General features: G+C 43.4%; 1 protein-coding gene across 4 annotated transcripts in view; it reads left to right on the top strand.

Moving 5' to 3' along the window:
* Positions 1-8,784: 8,784 nt before the first annotated feature.
* FNBP1L (formin binding protein 1 like) overlaps positions 8,785-14,977 on the top strand; it is a 61,821-nt gene continuing 55,628 nt past the window's right edge. For 3 of the 4 annotated variants that reach the window (XM_065657750.1, XM_065657749.1, XM_065657752.1), the window contains exon 1: positions 13,128-13,329. In XM_065657750.1, the coding sequence (XP_065513822.1) occupies positions 13,306-13,329 (24 nt within the window). In that variant the 5' untranslated portion in view covers positions 13,128-13,305. Of the gene's footprint in view, positions 8,853-13,127; positions 13,330-14,977 lie in introns of those variants that run through there. The other variant, XM_065657751.1, reaches the window with a different exon arrangement.

The raw sequence follows: 14,977 nt of genomic DNA, 5'->3' as shown, positions 1-14,977 counted from the left end.
TTAAGGAGGACTCTACGTAATAATGCCTGTGTTGATATTTTCATAGTTTTGAAACAGTGCCAAGTCAAGGGTATAAAGTGACTTTATGATCATTATGGCACAGGAAAACCCTTATTCTAAAATGTGCACCTCAGCTTAGTCTCCCAGTGTCAGAGTGTGATTTTGTGTAAACCATGTAAAAAACAATGTTGAAGGAAGAGTGTAAGAATGGTGGAGAATGGTGTGATTGAATTTACTTTTAGTATTACACTGTTAATCTAAGATGGAAAAGTTTTACTTTACACCTTACCCAGTGGGCACATCAGTGGGATACTGGTCAGTCTTAAGATGGATTTTGCCTACAGATAAATTAGACAGTCTAGCTCTTTGATCCCTTGGACTTGCCCTAAGAGGCTACTCAGTGAATGTGCCAGCTGTGACTGAAGAATTCCAGGTCTAACTCCGTGATTAGAAGGAGTATCAGTGAGGCTTAGCCTAGGCCAGCTGAGGTTTGCTGGACATCAGGAATGATAGGTTCCTTTTCAAAAGATGTTTGTGCTTAGTTTGAATATTATTTTTTCCTGATTGAAATGAGTGGTTATCTTTTTGGTTCCATGCAAACGTAGCTACAGAAATGAGTGATTTTGAGAAATTAATAATGTCATTGGAAGTAGTTATCCCAGTTCTTGGATATGTGGGGAAACAAGTAAGCTAGAGCTGCGCATTCCTGGAAACGGAGCCAGTGAATGCTTGACTTGGAAGCTGTTTTTTTCTGTGGTACTCTGCTAGAATGCAACTGAGCCAATACTTGGGGAGTGGAGGTTTTGCAGCAAAATGATTAGACAGTGGACCCAATTGGATACACCAGATCCCACACATCAATCATTCATAAATCACATAAGTGTGGGGTTTGCTATGTGGATGAGTCTAGCATAAACTTGCATAACCTATGGTAGAAATATGTAGCGGATCATGCTCTTGTGTGTGTTGGGGAAGGGGACATCTGATATTAATACTTCACGACTGTGATATATTCTCACGGCAAATACAGGAATACAACATGCAGACTTCTATCCCACAGCCTGAATGGAATGTTCCAGTAAGGATTGACAGTACTTGCTACAACCTGTTTCCTTTTTCCTGAGTTCTAAATGTGAAGAGCTACTACGCTTTACGTATCTGGGGTGAAGATTTATAAGAAGCATATTAAATTATGTAAAGATTAATTTTAAGGCTGAATGTTCATGTGGTAATACATTAGAGATGCTGTTTTTTCTTGTTTCAAAGAAAGTTGTGGGTATTAAACTAGAGGCACTGAACTCCATTTGTGTCAAAGACAAAAGAATCACACCATTGCAAGGTCTGGACTTGATTTCTCCCCTTCCTCTGCAGCCCCCAACTAGGATACCTATTGTTGGAGTAGTAGTATTGCGTGGTGTAAATTTGAATGATTTCCACACTCATTTCAGTAGGAATTAATGCAATTTTTGTATTAGTTCAGTACAGTTACTAGTCAGTAATCGTAAACTTTTATATCTTCAAAGCATTCTACAAGCATTAATTAGGCATAGGCAGTGTTACGCTGCCCAGTGTCATCATGTTGGTATTTGAGCAGTCCATGCTGTGCTTTGAAGTTAACACTTTCACATGCTGCAGAACTAAAAGGTGGTACACTTTGTAGAGGAAAAAGATGTTATCTTCATGTTAGACTTCATGGACGGTTGACTCATCTAGAGAGCAAGTAATTGGGAAAACAAGCAGTGATGTCATAGAAGTCATTGTTAAGCGACAAATGCATTTATTTGTAATAGCACAGTGCTTGGCATTGCTGGTTATGGGCCAGGACTTGGTTTCATTTATTAATATTTTGCGTTCAAGTTTCGTTCTGTCACCTACAGAGTGAAAAACCACAGCTGAATTAGAAATCAGATTCATTATCCTTTTTGTTTCAGGTACAAATTTGTTTTCTCAGGCAACAGTGTAACCCATGGAAGAGAACTAAGTTTATTAGGGCAGTGGCAGTGTTACTAATGCAAAAATTGTAAGTGTCTTCACAATCCCATTCTGCAGTAAAGAAGGCTTCACTTCTAAAAAGGTTAGAAAATCTGTATGTTGAAAGAGGAATATGACCAACAAAGATGTGGTTGGTTCGTTTGGGTTTTTTTTTTCCCCCTACTGTTATGCAAACAGCTAACTGGTATGACTTTTCATGCAGAGGTAATTCTTTTTCAGGCATGTAAAATTCAAATATTTTAAATAAAGACAGTTGCTTCTTAAATATGGACTTACATAACTCTTCCGTATTCTCTAATGGTGTTATATATTTTATACCTATGGTAATTTAATTGTCTGGGATTGCTGGGTAAACTGCATACAGCGAAACTCGTTACCCTTAAATTATGAATGTTATTTGCTTTCAATATGTTCTAATGTTTTGAAACTTGAAACTGTTGGAAACAATCATTTAAATTTCTACAAAAACTTTACATTTTTTAAGATGCTTACAAAATTGTCTTAAACATAGTTCCAAATAAAATTCAAACAAAACTAAAGCTTTATTGCTTATTAAAGCAATTTTATTAAAGCTTATTAAAGCAATTTTGGTTTATCTTAATATATTGTACCATTAAAATAGAAGGGTCAATTTTTGACTGAATGTGAAAAATATATTTATTCTGTCTGAAGGATTTGAAAACATGGGCTAAACTGTCATGGCTGTTAGTTATCTTTTCCAAAATGTGAAAAAATGTTATTTTACCTATTTTAAAAGTGTTAGTTGATGTTCTGGGACAAAAATCACCCCTCAACCTTTTCTTTCAGTAAAATGAACTGGCTTCCCTTCGTAGATGAAAAGAATCTAGGGCATGAATCCCAGAGTCCTGTGGGAAGAACTATAGTAGCAGACAAGCCTGGAGGGAGAGAACATTTAGTTTAATGCTTTAACTGTTTTTTTTGCTTTAGTGATGTGAAAAAGGGATTGAGAATTGGACGTTGCCCTAGAATGAAATCTCTGGTATTGACTGTGTTATAATGGCATATTTTAAAAGTTTCTCCTTTATGAACGTAGAATAAAGCTTCTGGATGCTGAAATAGATTTTTCATATATATCTGTGTTTGGATATATTTTTGTAACTTGCCTAAGTGGTCTATATATTCCAACCCAGAGGGCCAGTTTAGTCCTCAAATTCAGTCCAATTTTTTACTTAGTGCTGAAAATTACGCGCTCATTGTGTGTATGAAAAAAAGGTCATGGGAAATAGTGACAGATGATAACTTCTTTTTGTGGACTAGCTATTAAAGGCACTGTTGTTGTTTAACCCCAGCCGGCAACTCAGCCCCACACAGCCGCTTGCTCACTCCCCCAGTGGGGTGGGGGAGAGAAAGTAAAAAGTGAGAAAACTGGTGGGTTGAGATAAAGACAGTTTAATAGGTAAAGCAAGAGCTGTGCACGCAAGCAAAGCATTAAATTCACCACTTCCCATGGTCAGGCAGGGGTTCAGCCATCTCCAGGAATGCTGGGCCACATCACGCATCATGGTTACTTGGGAAGACAAACACCATTGCTCCAAATGTACCCCCCTTCCTCCTTCTCCCAGCTTTATATGCTGAGCATGATGTCATATGGTCTGCTTGACCAACCTCATAGCCTTTTATGAAGACATAACAAGGTGGCTAGATGATGGCAAAGCAGTGGATGTGGTCTACCTTGATTTCAGTGAAGCATTTGACAGAGTCTCCCACAGCATCATTGCAGCTAAACTGAGGAAGTGTGGTCTGGACAATCGGGTAGTGAGGTGGACCGGGAACTGGCTGAAGGAAAGAAGCCAGAGAGTTGTGGTCAATAGGACAGAGTCTGGTTGGAGGCCTGTATCTAGTGGAGTGCCTCAAGGGTCAGTTCTGGGACCAGTATTATTCAATATATTCATCAACGACATGGATGAGGGAATTGAGTGTACTATCAGCAAGTTTGCTGATGACACCAAGCTGGGAGGAGTGGCTGGCATGCCAGAAGGCTGTGCTGCCATCCAGTGAGACCTGGACAGGCTGGAGAGTTGGCCAGGGAAAAATTTAATGAAATATAACAAGGGAAAATGTAGAGTCTTGCATCTGGGCAGGAACAACCCCAGGTTCCAGTACAGGTTGGGGAATGACCTATTAGAGAGCAGTGTAGGGGAAAGGGACCTGGGGGTCCTGGTGGACAGCAGGATGACCATGAGCCAGCACTGTGCCCTTGTGGCCAAGAAGGCCAATGGCATCCTGGGGTGGATTAGAAGGGGGGTGGTTAGTAGGTCGAGAGAGGTTCTCCTTCTCCTCTACTCTGCCCTGGTGAGACTGCATCTGGAATATTGTGTCCAGTTCTGGGCCCCCCAGTTCAAGAAGGACAGGGAACTGCTGGAGAGAGTCCAGCGCAGGGCCACAAAGATGATGAAGGGAGTGGAGCATCTCCCTTATGAGGAACGGCTGAGGGAGCTGGGTCTCTTTAGCTTGGAGAAGAGGAGACTGAAGGGTGACTTCATTCATGTTTATAAATATGTAAAGGGTGAGTGTCACAAGGATGGAGCCAGGCTCTTCTCGGTGACAACCAATGATAGGAGAAGGGGCGAGGGGTACAAACTGGAACACAGGAGGTCCCACTTAAATTTGAGAAGAAACTTCTTCACAGTGAGGGTGACAGAGCCTGGAACAGGCTGCCCAGGGAGGTTGTGGAGTCTCCTTCTCTGGAGACATTCAAAACCCGCCTGGACGCCTTCCTGTGTAACCTCACCTAGGTGTTCCTGCTCCGACAGGGGAATTGGACTAGATGATCTTTTGAGGTCCCTTCCAATCCCTAACATTCTGTGATTCTGTAATCTCTTTGGTCCTGAGCTGTCCCAGCTGTGTCCCCTCCCAACTCCTTGTGCACCTCCAGCCCACTTGCTGGTGGGCTGGTGTGAGAGGCAGAAAAGGCCTCGACTGTGTTAAGCACTGCTCAGCGGTAACTAAAACATCCCTGTGTTATCCACCCTGTTTCCAGCACAAATCCAAACCAGCCCCATACCATCTACTGTGAACAAAATTAACTCTACCCCAGCCAAAACCAGCACAGACACAAAGGCAGTAGCAATACAAGTGAGCCCTATGTGTACTTCTGGTATTTCATTTTCAAAAATTCATCAGCTGAGGAGATCTAGACATAAGGAGAGTACCCAAGGCAGTGGTATGTCCAAAGAGAAAAAGCCTGGCTACCAGAAGATGAGTGTATTAGGGAAAAGAACAGTGTTAAGAAATTGTGTATATTCTTCCCTTTCCATCTCACCTTGTCTCAAAGGGAATATGCAAAGGCAAAGGGGTGTGGGAGGAAAGACTCTCATTAGGATTCAGTTGACTACCTGTTAGATATCCTCTGCCTTTTCAGTCCAAAGAGCAGGCATTGGTCTTTAAATTTAGGTAAATAGACCTCCAAAAATGCAATGTCACACAAATTAGATTCATTTCTGAACAAGTGATTTCCTTATTTTTAGGTTTTGTTTCTTTGGGATTACTTGAAGATTTCTGCAGTTAGTCTCTGATCAGAATCTCACTTGGAACAAATAAGAATGATAAATGGAGTTGTAGCTATCTTTATTAATGTGAGAAGGAGACATAGGAAGGTAATTGACTTGCTTAGTGGGATAACTATTCTAGGCACAGCATGCTGTGTTCTTGTTCCCATTGTTGATTTATTTACTGATTCCTGTTCTTTTAAAGTGATTAATAGTGTGGGGGAGAGAGTTTTCTTGGATATATGAATTACTCTTGAGTTTCTTTCCAGATTGTGATCCTTTTACAGTTTTTTCGTGCACCAATTAAATGTGGCATTACACAATGTGGACATCAACTTTCTCATGAGAAAAGGAGGAATGACGACATTTAAAATAAGAAGGGAGGGACACCTGAAATTAAGCCACTGACCACTGAAATTAAATCCTTTAAAGGAGAGGAGTCGAGACCTGCAGTGGTACGGAAGGTAGGACAATCAAGGGATCGTTGGCCTCCTCAGTTTCAAATTAATGTAACTCACACCTTATTCAATGAAACAGGATCTGATTGATTACAGCAGAAAACACGTTGGTATTATGTTAAATTGCTTGTTCTTTCGCTTGCCAGGAGGTGGCTGTCAAGTCCAGGAAACACGGGTTTCAGCTGAATGTGTTGAAACTCCTGAAAACCTGTTAACGTTGCAGACTATGGTGATAATCCATGAACCAGTTTTAAATTAAAATTCCTTTAATGAGATTAACCAGTAACCCAGGATACTGATGATGTTCAAATGTTACAGCAAATTTTGCAAATATATCTGTGTTTCTGATCATAATTCAAAGTCAGATGATAGTAAAATATCTTAGCAAGTCTGAAAATGAGTGGCGTTCATCCTTAGCTACACATTCACCCACTATTCATTTTCTACAGCTTGAATTAGTACCACGCCAGACTCTCCATCTTTCAATATTGATACAGTATGTCAATACATGCACTTTGCTTGAAAGCTAGCTAATGGATGCAGATAGCAGCCACTATTCAATTCTTTGGTTATTATCACAAAACTAATCATCTTTATGCCTGTAGATAATACCGTAATGAAAAATTTTGACTATCAGAATTCACCATAGCAATACCTGACTCAGTATATTAGATACAGCTCAATGTTCTTTCCATGTAAGGAAGTGTGCATGGGTGGGGTTGGTGTGAGAACAGAGAAGACATGGGTTAGGTGGAGATATCAGAAATTAAGGTAGCAAAGTCATGGCACTTAGGGTTATGTTTTGATATAATTCAGAATGTATGTGGAATGAAAACAAATGGATTTATAGTATTCAAGCAGGTAATGCAAGCATTAAATAATTGAAAATCATATTTTGAGATAATGATTTATGGGTATTCCCTGGTATTTTGTAATTGTCCAGCCTCCAGCTTGGAATACAGTTACATGTTGTCGAAAGGAAATGCTAAGTTATCATGTGATAGTCTTGCTTTACTGGAAAAAAGCAAATTCCTGTGAGATAAGGGGCTGTTTGTACTTAGAATATTGCTAGTTGATGCTGATTGACACCACATTTTCTCTGCTACGTGTGGCATGGAAAGATGTGGTCTTGGCTATAGTGCAGGCAAAAAGAGTGAACACAAGATATTTCATAAAAGCAGATGGAAGTTCTCATTTTCCTCCTATTTATAGCTGGTGTGAATAGTGTCCTTTCAGTTCTGTTATCCGATCACTGATGATGTCTTTCTGTTTTGCTTGCTGAGACGAGGGGAAGAAAAGAAACACACCTTTCTTCTGCTATATAAAATGCATTTCAGTACAGACTGGAAAAGATGAGGGCTACAGTTCTTCCCACAAAAATCAGAGATAGTAGTAAAATCAGAATTAGGTCACCCTAAGCAGTAGCTGCGCCTGCAGTAGGAAGTGCAGTTTTCCTTCAGCCTTGAAGCAGGGGTGGTGTGATCTAACTAATATAGTTTCCTGCTAATTTTCTGCTTTAAAAAAAATAATTTAAAAATCAGTACTCAGACCGTAAATTTATTTTGACTAATAGCTGAAATAGGAGACCCATGGAAGTAAGCCTCTAGTCAGATGCACAGCTACAAACTCTTTGGAAGCTGCTGGCTGCAGTTAAATAACCAGCCTCGGGGAGACAGAGGAAGTCAGTGGTGAACTCGGCACACGTTGAAGTGTCAAGACAGTGATTCTTTTGTCTCAAAGTATTTCCTGAGCTTTAAATTAAGGATTATGTACTGGCCACATGGAGGCGTTATGAACATTAATATTTTAAAAAATTAGAGCACTCAGAGTGCTGGTGATGGGGGATATACATGTGTAAAGCGGGGAGGGAACTAAATTACTTTGGTTTTGAAGCAAAAAGAGATAATATGTGTTTTGGAACACTTCATTTTCTTTGTGGAGTAAAAATCCGATTTTAATATGACAAAGAGACTGCTGGCTAGCAGAGAAAAGGATTAATGGCACCTCACGCTGAGAAAGAGATATTTGGAAGTAATTTGTTTGGTCCCATGGATTTTTGTGGCAATGGAAAGCAAAGCTGCTTTTCTCTTTAGAAAGTGCGCCCACAGGGAGTGCCAGACAGCTTTTCTGCCACTCTAAATTAATCATCTAAATTATTATTCTGCCAAGATAATATCCTTAGGTATGCTTGTAAACTCAAGTAGATTCTGTCGAGAAGTGAACAGAATTGACAAAATATAACTATTGCAATAACTGGAATGGTGTGGGTTCAGTCTAGAAATAAAATCAGGGAGTTTTCTTTTAAAGCCTGCATTAATAAGTCAGTGATGGGGAAAACAGCTAAATAACAGTACATTTTCTAAGCTAAAAATAAGTTGTCATCATCTTCCAGAAAATGCTAATTGTTTACAAGGATACTAGAACAATGGAGTTTATCATGAAGCCTTTACTGCATGTAAAAATTAACTTAAATATGTCTTTTAATGTATTCTTGAGTCCCTTTAGTGAGACATTTTTGTATTTATTCCCCTCCCTCCCAAGACTAATGTTTTTAAGGTTGTGACTAGAATAAAAATCTGTAGGGTAATGTTTGTTTAATTACTTCTAGGCCTAGGGCCAATTGCAATCCCTGATAATGAGAACAATGGCAAAATTCTAAATGATTATATTTCTAAATATAATTCCAAATGATATAATATTTCTGGCAGTATCCTGTGGACATGCAGTAGACTCTTTCCCTCATCTTACAGCCAGGTCATTTTGCATCCTGAGCTGCTGAGCTGGAGGACAGCGTAGCTCAGTATGGAGATGGAATCTCCTATAGCAAGAGTGAACTCAAGCAGGAAAAGGGCCTAATGGTAACCGGTGTCAGCCTGCTAGCTGAGCTGAAATGGTAAGTCTTATGCTCCTAAGACTTCTGTGTTATTTTTAATGAGTTAAAATTTGATTTGATCACGTAGTCTTAATTAGTGTATTGTTTATGAAGTCCAGGTTCAGTGGTAACATATCTAAGTACTTTTTGTCTTTTAACTAACTTAAAATCAACTGCCTTTGTAGTTTATTGGTGTAATGATCTATAATATCCTCTTTACTGATGAAGAGGTGGCTCCTGGTTGAAGTGAAGCTGAAATGTACATCTCTGTATATATACCTGATACATATATATACTTCCGTTTTTGGAAGAAGTGTAGGTTGGAAGCAAACTAAAAATCAGAAACCAATCTTGAAAACAGTTGTGCTCATATTTCAATTAAGACACTAATAAAGCTACTGAAATCTGTTGCCAAGAAATAGGCTTGGCAGTTGAATCGTTTGAATCCTGTAATATGAAAACTGTATAAAAGGCATTATGAAGATTTTTATCCCATATTACGCAGGCTTACATTGGGTTTTTTGATGTTGTAAAATAATATGTCTAGATTAGATTAAGAAATACTTACTGCCTCTCCAGTAATATTGGAAGCAATCGTTCCTCCATTTCCATAGAGTGTATACACATTGTCCAACTCTCCCCAACTTGTTTCATTTACTTTACCTGAAGAAGCAATGGCTATCAGCAGTGTCTCAGATAATTGTGAACTGTGCCCTTTGAGGTGGATTTTGTGCTAATTCTCTAGGGGTGCTTCTGCATTGCGCTACAAAGGTCCAAGATCTGAGCTAGTTGTGAATGAACGATATGGCTCCGTGGCTCATGGGTGGGGTTGCAGCCACAGTATGTTAATGTGTACAGCTTCTGGCCTAATCAGTCTTACCACCCAAGTCTAATTGTTAACCTTTGAACATGAATAATTAGCCAAAGTGCAGTAATGCTCTAATGCAATGACAGAGTTTCCCCTTCCGGTGCTAGCTTGCTCAAAGCCTGTTCAGTAATATCTTTTGATTGCTCCTCTTTATAGTGTAGAATCATAGAATGTCCTGAGTTGGAAGAGACCCACAAGGATCATCAAGTCCAACTCCTGTCCCTGCACAGGACAAGCCCACAGTTCACACCATGTGTCTGAGGACATTGTCCAGTCTCTTGAACACGGTCAGGCTTGGGGCTGTGACACCTCCCTGGGGAGCCTGTTCCAGTGCTCCAGCACCCTCTGGGTGAAGAACCTTTCCTAATGTCCAACCTGAACCTCCTCTGGCACATCTTCCTGACATTCCCTTGACTGATGTCATTGATCGCCAGAGAGAAGATATCGGTGCCTGTCCTTCCTCCTCCCCTTGTGAGGAAGCTGTAGCCGCCATGAGGTTTCCCCTCAGTCTCCTCCAGGCTTGAACAAACCAAGTGACTTTGGCTGCTCCTCATACGGCTTCCCCTCCAAACCCTTCACCAACTTCATAGCCCTCTTCTGGACACTCTCTAGTAGCTTAATATCTTTTTTATCCTGTGGTACCCAGCCCTGCACACAGAGCTCCAGGTGAGGCCGCCCCAGTGCAGAGCAGAGCGGGACAATCCCCTCCCTGCCCGGCTGGCGATGCTGTGCTGGATGCACCCAGGACACGGTTGTCCTTGTGGCTGCCAGGGCCACTGTTGGCTCATGTTCAACTTGCCATCGACCAGAACCCCCAGATCTCTCTCCACAGAGCTGCTTTCCAGCATCTCGTCCCCCAGTCTGTATGTACGGCCAGGGTTGCCGTGTCCCAGGTGCAAAATCCGGCACTTGCCCTTGTTAAACTTCATGCGGTTGGTGATTGCCCAGTTCTCCAATTTGTCCAGATCCCTCTGCAGGGCCTCTCTGTGCTTGAGAGCATCAACAGCTCCTCCCAATTTAGTGTCATTGGCAAACTTACGTAGTATTCCCTCAAGTCCTGAGTCCAAGTCTTCTATGAAGACATTGAAGAGAGGTATAGGCTGCAGTTTCCTTCTCCTAAAATGACTAGAGATCATCATAAAACATTTGATTTTGCTATAGTGCTCTGAATTGAAAACAAATCCCGATATGTTTAGAATGTTGGTCTTGCACATTTTGCAGAAATAGGAGTATTTAGTTAATTCTTAGAGTTAAGTAGAAGAACCTGAGGGTTCAGGTATGAATCAATCAACCACAAATATACATATTACACTTTAATACTCTCTTAATGTATGTTTCATGCAATGAAAGGCCAGTATTTCAAATTGGAGTGCCAAGTAAGTGCCTGACTTTCAAAGCTTCTGGATCCATAGATCCATAATTTATGATCCATTTTCCAGTAGATTAATTTTCAATACTCCATTGGGTCTTCTAAGGTTGAAATTTTTAACTCAAAAGTTTTTGGGTTTTGGGTTTTTTTTAGGGTTCATTTTTAGATATCTAAGCTGAAACAATTTTCCTGAAATGATCGGAAAGTGAATAATCCTGGCTCTCCTGAAGCCATCAGCAAATTCCTAATTCACTTAAATAGTCAGGACTCTCCTTCCCCGTGTTTAAAGGTTCAGTGTACATTTGTTTCTCAAAAATATGCTTTTTAAAAAAAATGTGCCAAATCAGGCATCCAAACCCAAAGGTGCCCTGATCATTGGGTGCAATTATAAACCTTGGTTAGGATACAGTAGAATATGGATTAATGCATGATCAAAGATTTTTAAATCCCTCTTTAAAATGATGACATTCGTAGCAACTTAGAGCACAAGTATTCATTTTAAAAAGATACATTGAAAAGCATATCAAATGAACAAATTATTTTAATTTTTACTTAGTTATGTTTTGAACCAGGTTATCTCATTATATCATCTGACCATATTTTTTGAAGAATTGTATAAAGGTATGTGATGAATTGGTAGCTAAGCAAAAAGTTGAAGTTTAGAGTGATGGAAATGTTTTTTTCCTAATCCTGAAAGGCATGTAAGTTGAGTGAATCCAAATACATATTTATTCATAATTTTTACAATTTATTTCTGCTTCATTACCCAAATCCTCAACATGTATTCTGCTTGATTAATATTTTCAGTAATGTATGCAATCTACAAACTGAGTTATTGTGTCAGAGTTCAATTGAAGTGTGCCCAAGTGTGGAATTTAATCTTTGGAGTCTAAAATTTGGGGGTTATGTGACCACTGGCTTGCTAAAATGCAAATGTAGGCCACCATGGCATGTGGCACAATTATTCATTCTGTGGAACCCCACAGACCAAATCCATTTCCTGTGTAACGTGACCAGCTTAAACATTTCACTCCAGAAATTACATCGTTGATATGATCTCATCTGCTTATTTTGATAAATACTGATATTAATATTCTTCTAATACAATAATTTCATATAGACCCAGGAGAGCTTGGATTTTCCTTTCATATGGAAAATAGAACTAAACCCAGATTAGGCGTGGTGCAAAGGCACATTACCTGAAAGGTGACTTGGAAATGAAAAAGTGATTGAAGTAATTTTTGTTTCATGATATAGACACAGAACAGCAGTCTTTTCACTGAGTTTTTATTGCAGTCTATAAAAATGGTTTTAAGTAAAAATGAGAGGAAAATGAAGAAATCGATGCCCTGAGAGAGGATTCTAATTCTGGTGGCTTTCAAAGCCTTTGCTTTCTATTAGTAGCTTCAAAACAGGCACCTTGGTGGAAAATATAATCTTTGACAAGGATTTAACATCCCTCCTTTCCTAACTGCTGAGGAAACTCTCTGATATGGTAATTCAACTATTAAAATATGAATCCAACTCCTCCATCAAAAATCGCTTATTTTTCCTCAGATGCCAGCCTCGCGTTTACTATTTTTTGGTGGGGCCAAACCAAACCCCCCCCAAGAGCCGACCATCACTCCCGTTTGTCTCCGGCGCCATGGCGGCAGGTGAGGCGGCGCGAGCCTCGGGCCGGCGGGACCGCCGCCTGTCCCGGCCGTGAGTCAGCGCTTCCCGGGGGAGCCCAGGAGGCCTCGCAGCCGGGCGCGATACAAAGACCCGGGGCCTCGTCGCCTCCTCCCGCCAGGCGCCCCCTCCTCCTCGGCAATGAGTGACGAGGCAGCCGGCAACGGGAGCGGCCTCAGGCCGTGGCAGCCCGCCGCCCTGCCGCAGCTGGAGGCTCCGGGGTGCGTGTGGCGCCGCGCAGGGCGGCCGGCACCCAACCTCCGCGGGGCTGCCCGGCGGGCAGCTCGGCGCCCGGCCTGCCTCCCTCCCGCTGTGCGGCGGCCTCACCCCGGCCCGACCCCCGCCGCCCCAGCCGGGCCCGCCCCTCTCCCAGTCTCCTCCGCGGCTCCCCCTCCCCGAGCCAGGCGGAGCCGGAGCCGGAGCGACGTCGTTCGCGGCCGCCCGCTGCCTCTCCCCAGTGACCGAGCGCACCGGCGCTTCCCGGCGGGACCCCTTCTCCGGCCGCCGCCCGACCCTTAGTCCTCGCCGTCGCCTCTGCTGGAGCCGGCGCTGCCCGCGGAGCAGCCATGAGCTGGGGCACGGAGCTGTGGGTGAGTCCCGGCTCGCCTCTCATTGTGTCTGGGATTCGCCGCCTTCCCTTGTCTGCTGAGGCGGCTTCCCCGGGGGAGGCGCGGAGCGGCCGGAGCTGAGGCGGCCGCCGAGGCGCTTTGTTCGGCGTTGGGGTGGCGGGTGGCGGGCAGGGGGGCCGGGGGGGGCCGTGGCGGGGGGCGAGGCGCTGGGAGCGGCGGCGGGGGGCGGCGTGCGCGTTGGGGAGGGGGAGCTGGGGCGGGGCGGCGGGGCGGGAGCGCCTCGTCCGGGGTGTGGGCGCGCGCCGCCCGCGCGGCCATGGCGCTCACCGGGGATTGGGGGGGGGGGGGGGGGGGCGCGGGGCGCCTCGCCCGGTAACGGTCGCGGCAGGTCGGGCTTCTTTGTGCGCCCGCCGCCCCCCCCCGCCGCCATTCCGTGAGGCGAAAGGAGGGAGGGCTCTCGGTGCGAGGCGGCTGGGGCCGGCGGCCTGCCTGGAGGTGGCGTGGGGCGGGGTCCCGGCGCGGCTCGGGCAGGGGCAGCGGCCGCGGCCCGCACCGGGCACCCCGTGGGCGGCGGTGCCGGGCGGTCCCGGAGCTGCTCCTCACCCGAAAACCACCGGACTGCTCTGACGAGTAAAGCGCCTGGAGCTGTCGCCCCTAATTGGGAGCAGCTATTATATAGCCCCGTCTCTGAAAGTACCATGGAACATTGGCTAATACGGCATTGTATTTTTTTTTTTTTTTTAAATACGAAGAATTGGCAGCAAGGGGACAGTGTCTGTGCGCCTGTGTCGCGTTGGATCCTAAACCTCCACTCGTCCTCCGCCGGTTTCTCGGCTGTGCCGAGGGCGGCGAGGAAGGGAAGGGGCTTCTCCCGAGGGAGCACAGTGATGTCTGCGCGCAGGCAGCTGTGCGAGCTTTAATTTTCTGTCAGATTTCCTACTGCTGCAGCAGCTATAGCTGGAGCTGACACCGATCGTGGGAAAGCCTAAGCAAAAAAAATTGTAGTTCCAAGGAGGGTTTAACGTGCCCGATTTAAATGCTGCCTGCCCTTTATTTGCTTTTAAAGACCAAACGCTGTGAAACACAGACACTTACACTCAGAAGAAAATTTACAGAAAGCTAAACAGTGTAACTTAAAGGCTATTGAGGAGCTCTCACCTTACACTCATTTTTTTTTTTTTTTTTAATTTGACTTAAATTCCATTATCAGTAGTTTCTAGTACAGGACTATTAGCCTTTAGAGGAGCAAAGATCTGCTCAGCAGCCAGACGGCTGGTTGCCCGAGTGAGCTGGGGGGGCATTGCAATGGGATGTGGGTGCTGTGTAGCACTTGGGCCGGGGAAGCTCCTGAAGCCACCTGAATAAGTCGTGTCTGGCTATGCAAAATGAAAATGTGATAGCATTGCATCAGGTGTGCCATTTGGAGAAGCCTGAGTTCAAGATATTTGGGGGTTGCTTTAGTGTTTTGTACAGTACCTTGTACTTAACTAGGATTTATAGGTGTGATTAGAATTCAGGTAAAGTACAGTTGTGAAGTTCTGACAGCACTGCTGTAACAAAACTGAAATATAAAACTTTTAATATTAGCAGTAAGGAATAAGCAAAAGCCATGATTTTTCTTGGCAGCAGAAGTGTGTCTTTGTAGCTCATGCTTGTACATACTTCAGAT

The sequence above is a fragment of the Caloenas nicobarica genome, chromosome Z, assembly GCF_036013445.1.
Source record: "Caloenas nicobarica isolate bCalNic1 chromosome Z, bCalNic1.hap1, whole genome shotgun sequence".
NCBI classification, from domain to species: Eukaryota; Metazoa; Chordata; class Aves; order Columbiformes; family Columbidae; genus Caloenas; species Caloenas nicobarica.
Note: the sequence above shows the minus strand (reverse complement) of the source record. Positions and strands in the feature narration are given on the sequence as shown.